General features: G+C 35.1%; 1 protein-coding gene across 11 annotated transcripts in view; it reads right to left on the reverse strand.

The window, feature by feature from the left end:
- Nucleotides 1-2235: 2235 nt before the first annotated feature.
- LOC129755132 (bridging integrator 2) overlaps nt 2236-16848 on the reverse strand; it is a 186308-nt gene continuing 171695 nt past the window's right edge. For 10 of the 11 annotated variants that reach the window (XM_055751479.1, XM_055751474.1, XM_055751478.1 and 7 more), the window contains 6 exons: nt 16627-16762; nt 16372-16562; nt 16198-16302; nt 15871-16123; nt 4623-4721; nt 2236-3314 (listed from right to left, as the gene is read on the reverse strand). In XM_055751479.1, the coding sequence (XP_055607454.1) occupies nt 2251-3314; nt 4623-4721; nt 15871-16123; nt 16198-16302; nt 16372-16562; nt 16627-16762 (1848 nt within the window). In that variant the 3' untranslated portion in view covers nt 2236-2250. The remainder of the gene's footprint in view (nt 3315-4622; nt 4722-15870; nt 16124-16197; nt 16303-16371; nt 16563-16626; nt 16763-16848) is intronic. The other variant, XM_055751483.1, reaches the window with a different exon arrangement.

Genomic DNA, 16848 nt, shown 5'->3' on the forward strand with positions numbered 1-16848 from the left:
CCCATTCCAATCCCCATTCCTGTCCAACACTAAGTTTTTTTTTTTCATATTTGTTCAATTGTTTCTATATAACTTTAAAGGTAGATACATATTTTAACTGGGTTATATATATTTAAATTAACATCGTTATCGTTTTTTTTTAATTTTTCACGCAGATCCTATAGTTCTGCCAATTTTATTCAATCAACACAAATATTTCTAAATTCGAGAGGCAAAAAGTTTTTTTGTCACTTCATAAAAAATGTTTTAACAATTTTTGAAAATTGCATTGTAAAGCAGAACAAATATCCTCGATAATGCATACTATGATCTACCCTTTTTTTTCCAAATCAAAGCTACTTTTATTAATTTTTCCCCTTCGAAAGCATGTCTCTCAAAACTGCTGAAAATTTTTAATTTTATCGAAGTGAAGGGCAAATTTAACAGAATGTCCTCCTTCGGCAGAAAAACAACATATTTGACTTGTTATCACTCCATCTCTTTTTTTTTTGAGTTATTGCACCATTCCAGATCCAACCAAAACAAATATTAACTTCGTAGGACCTATGAAAGAGTTATTCAGGGCAAAAGGTCGAATTTGGAGGCAGCCTTATTCCAATATTAAGCCATTTATTGTGTCAATAGTTATGTAATACTGACTGATTTGCAGCTTTCACAGAACGTCAGCCACCTCAAGAGGTAGACATCAAATTTTTCAATTTTTTCTTCTTTTTTTATCTCCGGAACATTCAGGCGAGACTTGCCAACGAAAAGTTTTTGGCTGGAAACCTGCCATGCGCCCGCTAAAGTCTTCTTTTTGCTGTCCATTAAATAATTTATCAAAATATTTCTTCAATATTTTGCGCACGATTTGATCACCGTATTTTGTTTATTTTAACGGCGAGTAGCTTTCTTACCTTGCAGAAATGAAGTCAGGCCTGTTTATGAGTCAGCTAGACGAACCAGAAATTTCCCTACATTTCCTCTAATATGCCCTACCTTCATGCAATCATTCACCTTCACTTCATGAATAGTAAAATTTGGAATGAATTAGCTAACCTTTAGATACTCTAGGACTCCATGAACGATTTACCATACGAAATTTAGTCCAATAGTTGATTTCCACCCAGTTGTTTGACCCTCTGTGTTGGACGATATCTTTAACAACCACTTGACAGAAAATCACACAAATTTGCACTTGTAAACAATTTACTTGTAGGTAGCATCACCGAAAATTTAATCAATTTCCATTTATGCATGCAGAAGTTATTTACAACACAAAGTGTTACATTTTTTTTTCGAATAAATAGAATCAAACAATATGGTTTCAAACATTTTTCGGCCTAATTCGGTCTTATGGCATTTTTCAAACTTCTTTAATGCACTTAAAATTTAATTAGCAATTATAATACCCAAAAAAAATTGTGATTAATTGAAAATACTATCGAAACTACTTGCATCGAGTTGCATAGACACTTTTTTTTTGCGATACCTGAAAAGTAATTTTTTCAGGATCAAGTTTTTCAACTTGAAGATACAGGTTGGAGTTTTTCCTTTCAAATCAAAACAGTGTCGAGATGAAGCACTTTTCACACTGTTAAAACTGTAACGAAAAGTACTGCTTTTCGACTTTTTTTTCTGTAGGAGAAGCAGACCTTTTAAAAATCAAACTGCGTAATGAAAAACAAACCTGTGGAATGTGGAGTTGCAAAAAGGTTATATACATACACCGACGAAAAAAAAAGGTTTCCAAGATTTTATAATTTATGCAGTAGAGAGATTAATTACCATGTCCATGTGAATTTCTTTCTAGTTTTTTTTAAATTGAATCTATCAACAAATTAAAAATCAACTTGAATTTAAAGACTATGTTGTCGAATTAAAAATGAAGTTTCACAAAATAAACGCTCATAATTGAAAGTCTGGAATACAGATATATGTATATCAGATTAATGATGAGTTTTACTTATTCAGCTTAAACTTTGAATTTTCTTTATGAATACGGTGACGTTTCTGTACCTGAGGTGTGCAGATATAACAATGATTTAGTCACGATGTTTCTCGAATAACGGAAGAAGTATTGTTATCGAAGAAAAAGCTGCTTGTGTGAGAGGCTGTGCGCAGAAGTTGAAGAAATAAAACGGTGCATTTGGGGGGTAATTTTAGCACGAACGAACAGGAAGGGTGGGTGAGGGTGGTGATTTTGAGTAAAAACGAAATTAGATAAATCATATTCATTAACTACCAAAACGGGGTGAAAAACAAACGATATTAGCCATCTAAATTGCACTCAATCAACGAACGGAAATTGAAACGAGAAAAGAAGGTCTCCAAACAGTGTTGCCAGCACTTACCCACGGGGATGTCATAGAGCTCTTCCAGATTGCTATTGTTATTGATCGGGTGGGTGGTGCTAGTACTTTTATTGGTTGTGCTAGTAGAGCAATGACTGTTGTTAATGTTATTAACGTTGTTGTTAAGATTGTTCAACTGACTGTTAGCAACAACAACTACGTTGCCATAGAGATGCTGCGACTGTTGTTGCGGTTGTTGTTCGTTAGTGAATGTCGGTGAGGTTATGTTAGTACCATTGCTGCTGCTGAGGCGGTACTCTTGCTGGACATCCCGGGATGAAGAAGACTCAGCCGAGGGGTATGGAGGTATTGGTGATGGAACAGTCCCGAGGGACTTTTGATTCGGGGGATGATGATGAAGATGATGGGGAGGTTGCTGATAATGGAGACTGAACTGTTGATGACTTTGGAGCTGATGGCGATGATGGATTGGAATCTTGTTAGTAATGGGGTAATGGCCGAGGTTAGGATTTAGCATATTTACATTAGTATTACTTGATTGTGAGACGGCAGCGCCAGCAGTAGTAGGCGTTGTTGTGGATGAGAGTGAGGCTGGCAAAGTAGGCACATTATCAGTTGGTGGCAGAGAAGGCGGCGGTGTTGCCAGTTTAGCCGGCGCATCATCTTCTGGCTCAGCACTGTTATTTGGCGTAGTATGGCTGTTGGAATTTTCATGATCATGCGCATGGTCCGTACCATTTGTGGTTACTTTCTCGTCCGCGGTGCCGCTCACTGGAACCGGGGATTTTGGAGGCGCAGGTGTGACATCGGTATTGTTGTTGTTGTTGTTGTTGTTGTTGTTGTTGTTGTTGATGGTGGTAGTTGTGTTGTTGATGTTGTTGTTGTTGTTATTATTAGTAGTTGCGTCAGGAATGGATGATCGCAAAGCGGCGGATTTCACGACTTCCGTATTCTGGTACGAGGGTTCCGTATCTTCCAGTCGCTCTGCGCTAGGTGAGCTTGATGACAGGGTGGATGAAGCTGTAAAACACACGGGAAAAGAAGAGAAGAAAAACACAAAAATAGTGTCACACACATGCTTCTGATGGCTTTCTGTAGTTTTCGGTCTTCAGAAATCGTAAATTGTCGAAATTGGAAGTAAAATGAGACATTGGCAAGAATAATTGATCTCAAAAAAAGTAGTTTAAAAATTACACTTTCATTACACTTCCGAAAGTAACATTTTTTAGATACTTTTGATCTATCTACAATAGGGAACTATTTCTACAAAGCATACCAGAAGCATTTTGATTTGTTTCGAACATAGTATGATTATGTACAGCAGTAATATTAGATCTTCTACACACTAATAGAACGTAGCACCACAGATAGAAAAAAAAACACGAAAAGCACCAGAACTTTATGTACAGGACAGCGCAAAGCAATAGGACAGAGATGAATGACAGAGTTGGGGAGGTGATGATTTCCGAATCGGTTTTCAAAGATAAAATTAATATTTAAAAGTGATTTGTATTTATTATGATTTTGTAATGATAACATTCGAATTATTCCGATAAACTTCACAAAAAGCAAACATAAAAATGTAAAATTGAGTCATCTTTGGAGAATAAAAAAACATGCTGAAGCAATTTTGTGTATGACTGATGGAATGAACGAATATGTTGATTTCGATTATCTTAAATTCTTTGGCTGAATAAATTTTGCAGCATTTCTTTTTCGAAAAAACTTGAATGAAATATTTCTTTTAAAGGTTTCAACGAATGAATCAGAACTCAACAGGGGCAAATATCGTTATTGTGTTTATAGAGAAAATATCTCAATTAAGGAATAAATGAAAATTTCATAAACCAAAAGAAAAAGTTCTTTATGAAAATTATTTAGGATCATAATAGGCTATCTAATTCAGAACTAGGAATAACAATCCTGAGCTCATAATCAGACTTCACATTCAAAATTAAATAGTATGTAAGAAATTGAGTTAATTTTTAAAAGGTATAATTTATAAAGTGTTTGTGATGTTATGAATAAATTTTGACTTTGTGATACCTGAAAAAGTATGATAGTGTTTTTTTTGTGTTGCGCATTCCAGGACGTAACTAAACATCACCTAAAGCTTAAGCAAAATAAAGACGGTTCCTCAACAATTTTCTAATATTTCAAAAGTAACAATTGCTCGAAAATAAACATCACTGAGACGAGAACAGATGAGAGTAGTACATACATAAACAGGATTCGATTTACACAGCTTTGTAGATTCGTGTAAAGATTTTGAATTTTTAGAATTGTTTCTAATTTTCTTTATGATATAAAAGCACAGTGGGTACTTACGTCCATTGGCATTGGCGGATCCGTTTGTGGTAACGTTATTTACAATCGACAAGTTGGCTTTTACTGGGGACTGTGGTTGACTGGACGGAGCTGAGTTAGCTGGAAATGAGAACAGACAAAACGCGGAAAGGACGATGGGGGTAGGTTCCAATAACAGGGAAAGGGGAAAACAGAAACATTAAATTAGTTGATATTTTGGAAACAACACAATGGTAATCAAATCGGACGGCTATGTATATGTATGACTAACAACATTAAATACTAATACCGTACATGAGTTTTCCCAAAACTCAATTTTTCAAATTTTCTCAGACAATGGAACACATTTATAATAATGCGGATTAATCAGAAATGAGAAATGAGAAATCGGAAATCCGAAATCAGAAATAAGAAATCAGAAATAAGAAATCAGAAATCAGAAATCAGAAATCAGAAATCAGAAATCAGAAATCAGAAATCAGAAATCAGAAATCAGAAATCAGAAATCAGAAATCAGAAATCAGAAATCAGAAATCATAAATTAGAAATCAGAAATCAGAAATCAGAAATCAGAAATCAGAAATCAGAAATCAGAAATCAGAGATCCGAGATTCGAGATCTGAGATAAGAGATAAGAGATAAGAGATAAGAGAAAAGAGAAAAGAGATAAGAGATAAGAGATAAGAGATTAGAGATCAGAGATCAGAGATCAGAGATCAGAGATCAGAGATCAGAGATCAGAGATCAGAGATCACAGATCAGAGATAAGAGATAAGAGATAAGAGATAAGAGATTAGAGATCAGAGATCAGAGATCAGAGATCAGAGATCAGAGATCAGAGATCACAGATCAGAGATCAGAGATCAGAGATCAGAGATCAGAGAACAGAGATCAGAGATCAGAGATCAGAGATCAGAGATCAGAGATCAAAGATCAGAGATCAGAGATCAGAGATCAGAGATCAGAGATCAGAGATCAGAGACCAGAGATCAGAGATCAGAGATCAGAGATCAGAGATCAGAGATCAGAGATCAGAGATCAGAGATCAGAGATCAGAGACCAGAGATCAGAGATCAGAGATCAGAGATCAGAGATCAGAGATCAGAGATCAGAGATCAGAGATCAGAGATCAGAGATCAGAGATCAGAGATCAGAGATCAGAGATCAGAGATCAGAGATCAGAGATCAGAGATCAGAGATCAGAGATCAGAGATCAGAGATCAGAGATCAGAGATCAGAGATCAGAGATCAGAGATCAGAGATCAGAGATCAGAGATCATAGATCAGAAATCAGAGATCAGAGATCAGAGATAAAAGATCAGAGATAAAAGATCAGAGATAAAAGATCAGAGATCAGAGATCAGAGATCAGAGATAAAAGATCAGAGATCAGAGATCAGAGATCAGAGATCAGAGATCAGAGATAAAAGATCAGAGATAAAAGATCAGAGATCAGAGATCAGAGATCAGAGATCAGAGATCAGAGATCATAGATCAGAGATCAGAGATCAGAGATAAAAGATCAGAGATAAAAGATCAGAGATCAGAGATCAGAGATCAGAGATCAGGGATAAAAGATCAGAGATAAAAGATCAGAGATCAGAGATCAGAAATCAGAAATCAGAAATCATAAATCAGAAATCAGAAATCAGAAATCAGAAATCAGTAATCAGAAATCAGAGATCAGAAATCAGGAATCAGGAATCAGAAATTAGAAATCAGAGATCAGAAATCAAATATCAGAAATCAGAGATCAGAAATAAAAAAATCAGAAATCAGAAATCAGAAAAATCCAGAAATCAGAAAAATCCAGAAAACAGATATCAGAAATTAAAAATCTATTAGATTTTTCCAGGTTTTTTTCTTTCAATTTCTTTCAACAGAATAACTTATTTAAAAATTTTTGCAAGGCTTTGTGCCGTGTTGGTTTACTCCAAAATTTGATTGAATATGTTTTTTTGGACACAAAATGTCTAACAAGGAACATTGGGTTTACAATTCAAGATCATAATCAACCAGGGGTGCCAGGTGGTTTCGTCAAAAATCAGAACAATGCGAAAAAAAATCAGGATTTTTTAGGACACCTCTTGATTTATGAAAATAACAAGTAGCTCTGCTTAGATTGCATAAATAAAAGCAAAATACAGATCCTGTAAACGCCTTGATTTATGCAACAGCAGTAAGCAACTTCTTGGCTGGCCTGCAGTTCATATCGTAAAACACCTTTTGAATTTTAACCGAAGATTATCTATCATCTGTTAAATGGCTGTAATTATTTTATTTCAGATTTATTCGTTTGTCTCAAAACTCGAATATGTTGAGATGTTTTTATGTAAATCAGGACAGTTCAGGACATTTTAGAGACCAACTTTCAAAAATCAGGACCACTCGAGAGGCTTTGAAAAGTTAGGACGATCTCTCGAAAATCAGGACAAATCCTGAATAATCAGGACACCTGAAACCTCTGTAATCAGCAAGGAAAAACAAGTTTTAAGTCTATTCTACTAAATTCTGAAAAGAAAATTTGAGAAAAAAGGCCCATCAGTAAATGCAAAATAATAATAGAATAAGAAATAATCAGGAAGGTTTCTCGAATTTATCATACTACTTTAAATCATGCTTTGATTTTTTATTGTACGCAAAAAAATCAAACCTATTTTTTGACTTCATGGCTGCTGTTTAAGATTTTTTTGTTTGATTAAATAACTTTAACAACTACCAGAAGAAGAAAATTTAAATTTGCGGTTGCGATTTCAGAACTTTGGTATTGCCTAAACAGATAGAAAAATTTAACTTCAAATTTTGTTTCATTATCTAAGGCCGTAAATCTATTTGTTTATTTTCATACTACTTCGTCTCACGACATAACTTGACGACGGCCGTAAAACTGTCTGCTTTAAAGTTGCCATGGATTCCAGGAAGCCTGGAATATAGCAAAACGTGGATCATTCAGGAGCTGTGAGTTGGATATTTTTAATTCAGGGATGGCGATGTAGCTTTTTAGGACTTATAATGGATTTTTTCAACTCTTCCTGAAGAAGAAGAACCACTACCGCAAACGTCATACATGGAAACTGAAATATGAACTGAAATAAATCTTCAGAACACTTTTATGCGTTTTTTTACTCAGACAAACATCATGTTTCAGAATCAATCATGATGCATGTCAAACCATTAAAAATGAATAAATATACTGCACATAGTTTCAAATTTTTATTTAACGAACGTTTTGATTGGAACATTGTTTACCTAAAGCACTTTCTTCAACACTTTACCTTTTTCTACTTTCTTCAACAATTAGGTTCCGACTATGTTAAACTGAAATTAACCCATAACTTCTGAACAGTAAATTTAACAAGCAACAAATCTCACTAAAATGCAGTGTTCAGATGTGGTTTCATTTCAATCTAAGAATATAGCTATCACATAACAAAAATCGTAACAGTGTTCATAATTACTGCATATATAAGGGGGTAATTATGAACAAACATTTACGCCCACAAGCTGCAACTTAAAAATATAAAAAATAATCCTGATGGGACCGATAATTTATTTTTGAATGTTTTCCAGAATTAGAGCACTAAAAAAAAATGGTTTAAACTTTTAGAATAAAAAACTGAGTAATTTTATTCATAATTACCCTACTTTGCCCTACTTTTCCTATGTTCCGTTGATAGAGTTGAGTATTGTTCTGAAATTTGCGCAAAATTAATTTGCGTCGTTGCTATTTAAATGCCTCTTTTTTCAATTTTCGAAAAAAAAATGTTATTTTTTGAATTTATATTCAAATAAAAAATCGTTTTGATTAAACAAAGTTTTTCGTCATTGAAATTCGGAAATTTCACCTAAATCACTACTGATGAAAGATTAACGCTCATCTGAAACGATTGAAACAGACACGTTCGAAATTGTTGCGGATGTTTTGTAACTCCAGATGCCCATTTGCGAAAATCAATTTGAACGCTGCTACTAAACAATACCGAATATATAATCGACTGTGCTATCGCCGTTATGTGGAACGTACTCAAAGCGAGCTTTGTCGGAATCCAAAAAAGTTTTGGAAATTTGTAAACTCTAAATGAAAGGAGTCCGGGCTTCCAGCTATCCTCAAATTAAAAAACTGCATTGCCACGTCGCCCGCTGATAAATGTTCCCTTTTCGCGACGCATTTCGCCAGTGTCTTTTCAATAGAATCTCCAACTGCCGATCAATTAAACGCCGCTGTAACACGATTACCCATCGATGTGTTGGATCTGGATGTTTTTGCAGTTAGCGAGGAAATGGTTTTAGAAGCTATCAATAATTTAAAGAACTCCTCTTCAGCTGGTCAGGATGGAATATCGCGCAACCAATTACGCGCATTTTCAATCAGTCTCTCCAACAGCAAAAATTTCCTACCATCTGGAAGAAATCGCTTATGAGCCCAGTACACAAAAAAGGTGACAAGCAAGATGTTCTTAACTACCGCGGAGTCACATCGCTAGCTACCTGTTCGAAAGTATTTGAGAGGATCGTCAACGATGTCATGTTTTCAGCTTGCCGGAACTGGATCTCTGAGAATCAGCATGGATTTTTTCCTAAACGTTCGGTAACTTCAAACCTGATGGTTTTCACATCCTTCTGCATATCCAACATGGATAGCGGGAAACAAATCGGCGGGAAACAAATATTCTCCTGAAAAAATTGCATCGACTTGGCTTTTCCGAACGATTGTGTGCATGGATCAGAAGCTACCTAACGGATTGTCGATTGGCTGTAAGAATTGGTTCTGCTGAATCCTCTGACTTTACTCCAAAGTCTGGGGTACCTCAAGGCAGCAATTTGGGTCCTTTATTGTTAACACTATTCTGTAACGACATTAATTTTTTGCTCACTGGATGTGGAGTTCTCCTGTACGCGGACGACCTGAAAATATTTTTAGTCATAAACAACCAAGCTGATTGTTATGAATTGCAACGATTCTTGGACACAGTGGTGAACTGGTGCGCTAATAATTTACTTGTTTTGAGCGTAGCGAAGTGCTGTATTATCACATTTGGGCGTATGAAAAATCCATTCATGCATCACTACAATATTCTGGGCGAGCAGTTGTATCGTGTTGACGAGATAAAGGATCTTGGCGTTTTGTTGGATAACCGTATGATCTTTAAGCGTCGCTATTCTGTGGTACTCGAGAAGGCAAATCGTATGCTGGGATTCATTATGCGTTTAAGCAAAGAATTCACTGATCCGATTTGCTTGCGAGCTTTGTATAACTGTCTGGTGCGTTCAATATTGGAATCTGCGAACCTGATATGGTGGTCGTTTGAAGCTGCATGGACAGCGCGTTTTGAAGCAATTCAACGTCGGTTCGTTCGTTATGCTCTTCGTGAGCTACCTTGGGAGAATCCATTAAATTTACCTCCATATGCACATCGATGTGCCCTGCTTGGACTTCATACGCCGTCGGATCGTCGTTCCATCGGTCAATCGATGTTCGTGGCAAAGATTCTTCGGAACGAAATTGACTGCTCCTGGATACTCTCTCGCTGCAATGTTTATGCTCCAGAAAGAACCCTGCGCAATAGGAATTGGCTCTCTCTGGAACCAAGAGGCACGCGATATGGCAGCAATGAGCCTCTCCGTTCCGCGAAATTATGCTTTTTACGTTATGTTAATGTCTTCGAATTCAATGTATCCATTTCAACTTTTAGACGCCGCATTGAATCTGACTTGAGTGACCAACTAAGAACTTAAAAATAGTATCATGTTATGTACAAATAATATTAAGTAGATCATTAAGACACCTACATGTGTCAGATGATTTTATATTAAATACACAAATAAACAAATAAACAAGATATAAACAACCTGAACATACATTTCAAATTTACTTCACGCTTACTTGAAATTCTCTTGACCAGTCACTTAAGTGAATTTCATTTAATTTAATATTCACATGAATTCACCCAGGGGAAAAATTCACTGCACAGGTCACTTACATTTTAAGTGAAAATTATTTTCAGTCTATGGTTTTTTAAGGAGAAGTGGCTCCTGAGACATTTCTCTGGAGCCATTATGTATCCGATTGTCCTTTACCATTATTAATTGGAAGTTTATTGCAAGCTTGAGCTTATTTCCAGCTTCACTGTTTGCTCTCTCGTTAAGCTTTTTTGAAAGTCATTCCGAAAGACAACGTATTAAGTAATATTCCTCGTAGTTTAAGTTATTTGGATATAATATTTTTAACACCATGTAAACTTCCTCTGTGGATAGTTACGACAAGAGTAACCTTTTGATTCCAACTGTGTGTGGCCATTTTCTTATTTTTCCGTCAGCTTGTAATACGAGATGTCTGGTTCAATTTGTTCAAGATGGAAGGGATTTTTACTATAAATTCTAAACATTGATTTATGTTCACCCCCCAAGTGTGGTGAATAAGAACAGTTACTTATTTAAAAAAAAACTCGTGTATTCGGAAATTGTTCAACAATATAAATACGTTCACTCTAGCTTCCATCATTTGGAACGCAAATCAATGCATAGTTTATCGCTTTTTCCAATCCCCAGTAATTATCTTTTCTATCGCCCACATTTAATAAAATTCTAATTTTTATTTTTAAACTTCCTGGGAAAACTGAAAGTCCTGTTCTTCTAAGATCATCTTAAAAATATATTTTCTTCAGTTTCTATTAATTTTCACAATAATAATGTAAATAATAATTTTCACAATATATTGGGGGATTTCAGACACTTTTATGGACATTAACCCCACGATGAATGGATCAAGGTATGTTTTATTAAAATTTGCCACCGTTCGAAGCAGTTTGAATTAATCGCGACATTTTTTTTTCGCCAAAATAATGTTGAAAAAATTCATTATCATATGTCATATAATTAAAAGACGTGTCCCATTACTGTTTTAGGTGATGTTAAGCAACACTTGTAATAGTAGGAAATTTGGCGATTTTTTTTTATCTCTATTCAAGCAACATAAAGCAAATTCAATTTGTATTTGCTTTTACTCAAAAAATCAAGGAAAGAATTGGTCCTGAAAATAAAAAAATGTGTAGATTACTTGATACAACTTTTTTTGTGTCCCGATTCTATTTTTATTCACCTCATTTTACGGTACTTATTACAGGAATAACTCAAATTTTATTCCCAACCCATTGAACAAACATTTAAAACAACAAAGAGTAGGGGGGAGGGGATTGAGGGTTTGGTTACAAAATTTCCCCTATAACATTTTTGCTTGGTTATGAATACATGAAAAATTTGAAGGTTCTAGATAATTATGAAGGTTATTATATTAAATTTAAATTAAATATATTAAATTTTAATTTTGAATCCAGAATCAAAATTATGAAACTGCGATCGCTTGTATTTTAACCTTAATAAAATTTTTCACATTTATGTTTTACTATTGATTGTTAAACTTTACTTTTAGCTGAATCAGAGTTTTTAATTTTATTCCGAATTTGAGTACTGCCTTTTGTTTGAAATCTGAATTCAGAATTTGTAAACGATTTTTTAAATCTAAGTTCTAGATAATAATTCTTACTAAGACCGGAACAAATTTCAAATCCTTTTTTTGTCACTCGGATTTGGAACATTGCGAGGGGAGGGGGAGGGGGGGTGGTGTTTAAAATAAAAAATAATGCAAAAAAAAACAAATAAATTGGAAAAAATTGCACGAAAACTTGTATGCAAAAAAATTGCATACTATATTATTGCACAAAACCTAAAAATCAAGTAATTTTTTTATCGAAAAATTCAATTAAACCAAGAATACAAAATATAAAATAACTTCTATCTTCTGAAATTTGTTTTATGTCTTGTAATCTTTAGAATATTTGATTTTTTTTTCGAAATTTACATAAAATACTTCAAACTTTGTTTAAAAATTTCTTAGGAGAGGGGGGGGGGGGGGGTGTAAGTGACAAAAGAAAAAAATGAATTTATTAATTAATTATGAGACAAAAGCGAAATTTGAATCAGAATATGAACTAGAAATCTCTTATCTGAATTCTGAATTTTTTCTTTCAGTGTAAATTTTTTCTTTAGTTATTTATTCAAAATTCAAATTGTGAATCTGAATGAAAATTGCGAATGATGGAAAGGATTCAGAGTTTCAGAGTTTGAAAGTATAAATTTCAAATACTACAGTCCGAAATGATGAGTTTCGAATATAGAAGATTGAAATGCAAAACTGAGATCTAAATTAGGATTTTTGATCCAAACTGAAGTTCAGTAACAATAAATTGGAATACAGAATTCGAGTGCTCATCAGAGTCATCCAATTTTAATGTTTATAAGCAAATTTGGAACCGCAAAATCCGGAATTATTCTCACCTAAGCTTTCCAGTTATTTTTTTCATAAGTATCCGGGCCGTGCAAATCAGGGACTTTTTCTCCAATTCCGCCAATATAATTTTTTTTATATAAAACCATGAAGAAAATCACTTGATTTTTGTTTATCTATACAGAACAGTCAAATATTTTATGCTTACAAAAAATAATTTACTCAAAAAATTTGGGCTCAAGTACATTATTTGAATATCTCAATTAAAATTTTTGTTTGATTTTGAACCAAAGTTAAAAATCGTGCAAAATCTGGGCGATTTGGCAAGGCGTAGTCTTATCTTATCAAAATTCGATAATCGGGACTAAATTTCTATTAACAAGTTAGAACTTTTTTGAAAAACTGTAATATAATTATTAATATTGGTAATGAATTCAAGGTATAATTTTAGTCGTTCATCAAAATTTGATTAGGAATTTGTAATTTTGAGTTGCGAGAAAAAAATTTGGCTTGGCATTTTTCGATCCAGGAAGGGGAGGGGGGGAGGGGGGTGGTTTTACCAAGCCCCCCGTCCCGTTTCTACGGCTATGGTGTATAGTTTGAAAATCACATGCTGAATTTTAGTTCTGAATCCTTATTCTGACTACTTGGTGATTCTTAATGTATTGTTCTGATTTCGGTTGATGTTGAATTCAATTCAAATTTTGAAAACCGGAATCAAAGTACGATTTTGATTTGATTTTTGATACTGGTATTCATTTCCTTCTCTTATTTTTTTATTTGTTCTAAATGTGTTCAAAACTTTTTTTAAATTTACTATTTGATATTTTTTAATCCTTCTATCTTGATAATTTTTCTCTTAAAAATTATTTTATACAGATGGAAATGATGTATACTTTAATATTTTTCAAATACGGGAACACTTTTTAAACATTATCTGTGGCAAAGTTATTAATGGAACTAAGCATTGATAATAAATTATTCTTTGTTATCCAGATTTTTTATGTCGATTCTTGTAGGACATTTTTGACAGTGGATTTTTTACTTGTGTCATGTTAATACAAATTGGATCATTATGTGAAATATCTGCTCAAACATTAAAAGGCCCAAGAAATATGAACTCATTCGTTGAGCAACATTGTAGCAAAGCATCGCTAAACAGCATTCTCGATTGGAAGCTAGGTGTTAATTGTTGTTTCAATGAGAAAGTTTTGCTGTTGTAGCAATTAGGGACCATTCAGATACCAAGTGGACAGAACAATGATTTTTGACTTCCTCCTCCCCTTCCGAGGACAAGCGTGGACATTTGGCAAACCCCTGCCCCCTCCCTGGATGTCCACGTGGACAGATTTGAATTTGTTTTATTTTCCTAAATCTAATATGACATTTAGAAAAAACTACTTTTGCCTTTTTGTTATTGAAATGGCTGATTTTGAAAAAAAAAAACGAATAAGTATTTCCGAATATAAAATGCTTTTAAAAATTTTAAATTTCCTAATAATCATATTTATCACTAATTGTTTAAATTTAAACTGGAAAGCTTTGCAATTTTAAGATTTTGATTGAAACATCTGAATATTTATTCACCTTTAGAAAATATTTTAGAAGTAAGTATGTCCACGTGGACATGACACAAATACCTACCCAAGTAACCATAAGCACTAAAATCTAGCCTCAATTCCGCTCTAGCTTCAGCTATAGAGCTTGATTCTGTGCATCATTTTAGCTCTGTGAGCCAGGTTTGGCGAAATTAACTGCTGCTTTAGTGCAGAAACTGGTATAACTCTATAAGGGCACTGTGCTATGCTAAGTTGATGCTATAGCGTTGGCGGGCAAAATGCTGGGAAAATGGAAATGGCGTTCAAATGAGGTTAGACCATGCGAAAAAAATTTTTTTTTGGATTTTTGTTTGGTTCATTTTTTTGCCATGATACTAAATTTGTTATTATTTTTATAATCGCTTATGCATATTAAGGAGATCTCTCGGGTTAAATTTTCTATATCATATTTTTTTTATTTTTCAGCTGAAAATGACCTAGAATCGAATACATAACATATTTGGCTCTGACATTTGACATTAACTCTGCCTGTGAACCTATCAGGTCCGCGTTAAATCTTTGAAAAAAATGTCCTATTTGAATCTAATTTCTAGCAACCGGTGCCCTGAATCTGCATTGATTCAGCATCAATCAATGCTTATGGGCTTTTGCCTAATGCTACTGTAGTGCTTGCATAGTGCTAAAAAGCATTAAAAGAAGCTTGTGTGATGCTAATTTAATGCTCAGAAAATGTAGCATTTGTTATTCTGATTTAGAACTATATTGCATTTCAAAAGCATTTTGCAAAGCTGATAAAATGCTAGTTGCATTTTAAAAGAGCGGTATAATTCTAAAATGATGCAGCAATGCACTCGAAGGGCTGTTGTAATGCAAAATTGCACTTGATGTGCTGATATAAGGTAATTTAGCCCTTGAATGCTGGTGTAAAGTTATAAAAATGCAAAGCTTTAGTGCTTATGGTTACTTGGGTACCCCGCTTTTCGTGGACAAGCGTGAACATTTTCATACACCCCCCATAAGCTGTCCACGTGGTGTGTGAAAGGCCTCTTATGAACAGTTTAGCAACAGTTATTCGAGAAACTTGAATCTATAAGCAACAATCCTAGCATTTTAAAGTCTTCATACGTCTTATTTATCTGCTCTCTCGAGAAAGTGAAATGCTCCCCTTGGAGAATTTCGGTTAAGATTCCGATAGGAAATACACTTGAGAGCTAAAACAAGATTCTGGGAAAGGGTTTTTCATATTTATCTTGTTTTGAAGTTGAAAATATCTAAAGCCCTAGAAGGGTGTCTGATCAGGATCGCGGATGGCCGTCTTTCAAATGAACAAACTTCAAATCAAAATATTGAGCCTTGAATGAAATATGTAACGTTCCCTTGAAATTTCAAAATTTGTTTTGAGTAAACCCCAAACCCACGACACTCACCGGTGATCTTCTTGAGCGTGTAGGAGCCTCGCTGCGAGTCGGTGGCCAGCTTGTCGACGATCGCTTCGAGCTCGGCGTACACCTTGGAGATCTCACCGTGGAACTGCTGCTCGGAGGCGAACAGGGTCTGCAGGTTCGTCACCAGGAACAGTATTCTCGAGTCGTGCAGAGCCGGCAGTTCGTCGTGCAGTTCGGTGTTGAGCTGTTCGTAGGTGCGCTTAGCTTCGTCGAGCTGTTCGCGACCCTTCGTGACCTGGAAGTTGAAGGTGAGGGAGACTTTTAGTAATGGTCACCTCATTTGGTAGAAGGTCAACGGCCTTTCGTTACCTTTACGTCATCTCGGCGTTTGGCAGCGTTGGCTTGCAGGTTCTGGAAGGAGTGTCTGCATCCGTCGTAATCCACCAGCTTACGGCCTCGTTTATCGATCTTTTTCTGTATCAACGGAAGAAGAAGAAAAACGTTGTAGAACTTGACAACTCTTTAAAACTTGACCTAAAAAACCTTCATCTCTGGGAACTGTGAGGTGTAGGTGTTGAGCGGGATCAGCACCTGATCGCCGAGTTTGTGCGAAAAGTCCTGGAACAGTACCTCGACGGCACTGGTCTGGGCGTACAGGGCTTCCGAACCGATCCACTGACCCTCGTACACTTCGTTGATCGCTTCCATCAGGCTTTTGGAGGCGGTCTGGGCAGCTGTTTGGCGGGGAGGAAATGTTTTAAGATCTTAGAATTGTCTACAAAGGTTTAGGAAACTCACCTCGAATGCATCTGATGTAGTTGTTGAACTCTTTCTGTAGTCTGGTGGCACAGTTATGCTGTCGGTTGAAGTTGGTGAGATGTTCGTCGAAGATTTCGTCCGCGGTTCGATCTACCTTGCCGAGATTTTGTAACAGCTGGAAATGAGAGAGAAAAGAATTTCGTTAGTTTCATCATTGTAGTCATATTTTTTATTTGTCTTTTAAGGTTTAAGATGAAGAAT

Source organism: Uranotaenia lowii, chromosome 3, assembly GCF_029784155.1.
Source record: "Uranotaenia lowii strain MFRU-FL chromosome 3, ASM2978415v1, whole genome shotgun sequence".
In the NCBI taxonomy this organism is placed as follows: domain Eukaryota; kingdom Metazoa; phylum Arthropoda; class Insecta; order Diptera; family Culicidae; genus Uranotaenia; species Uranotaenia lowii.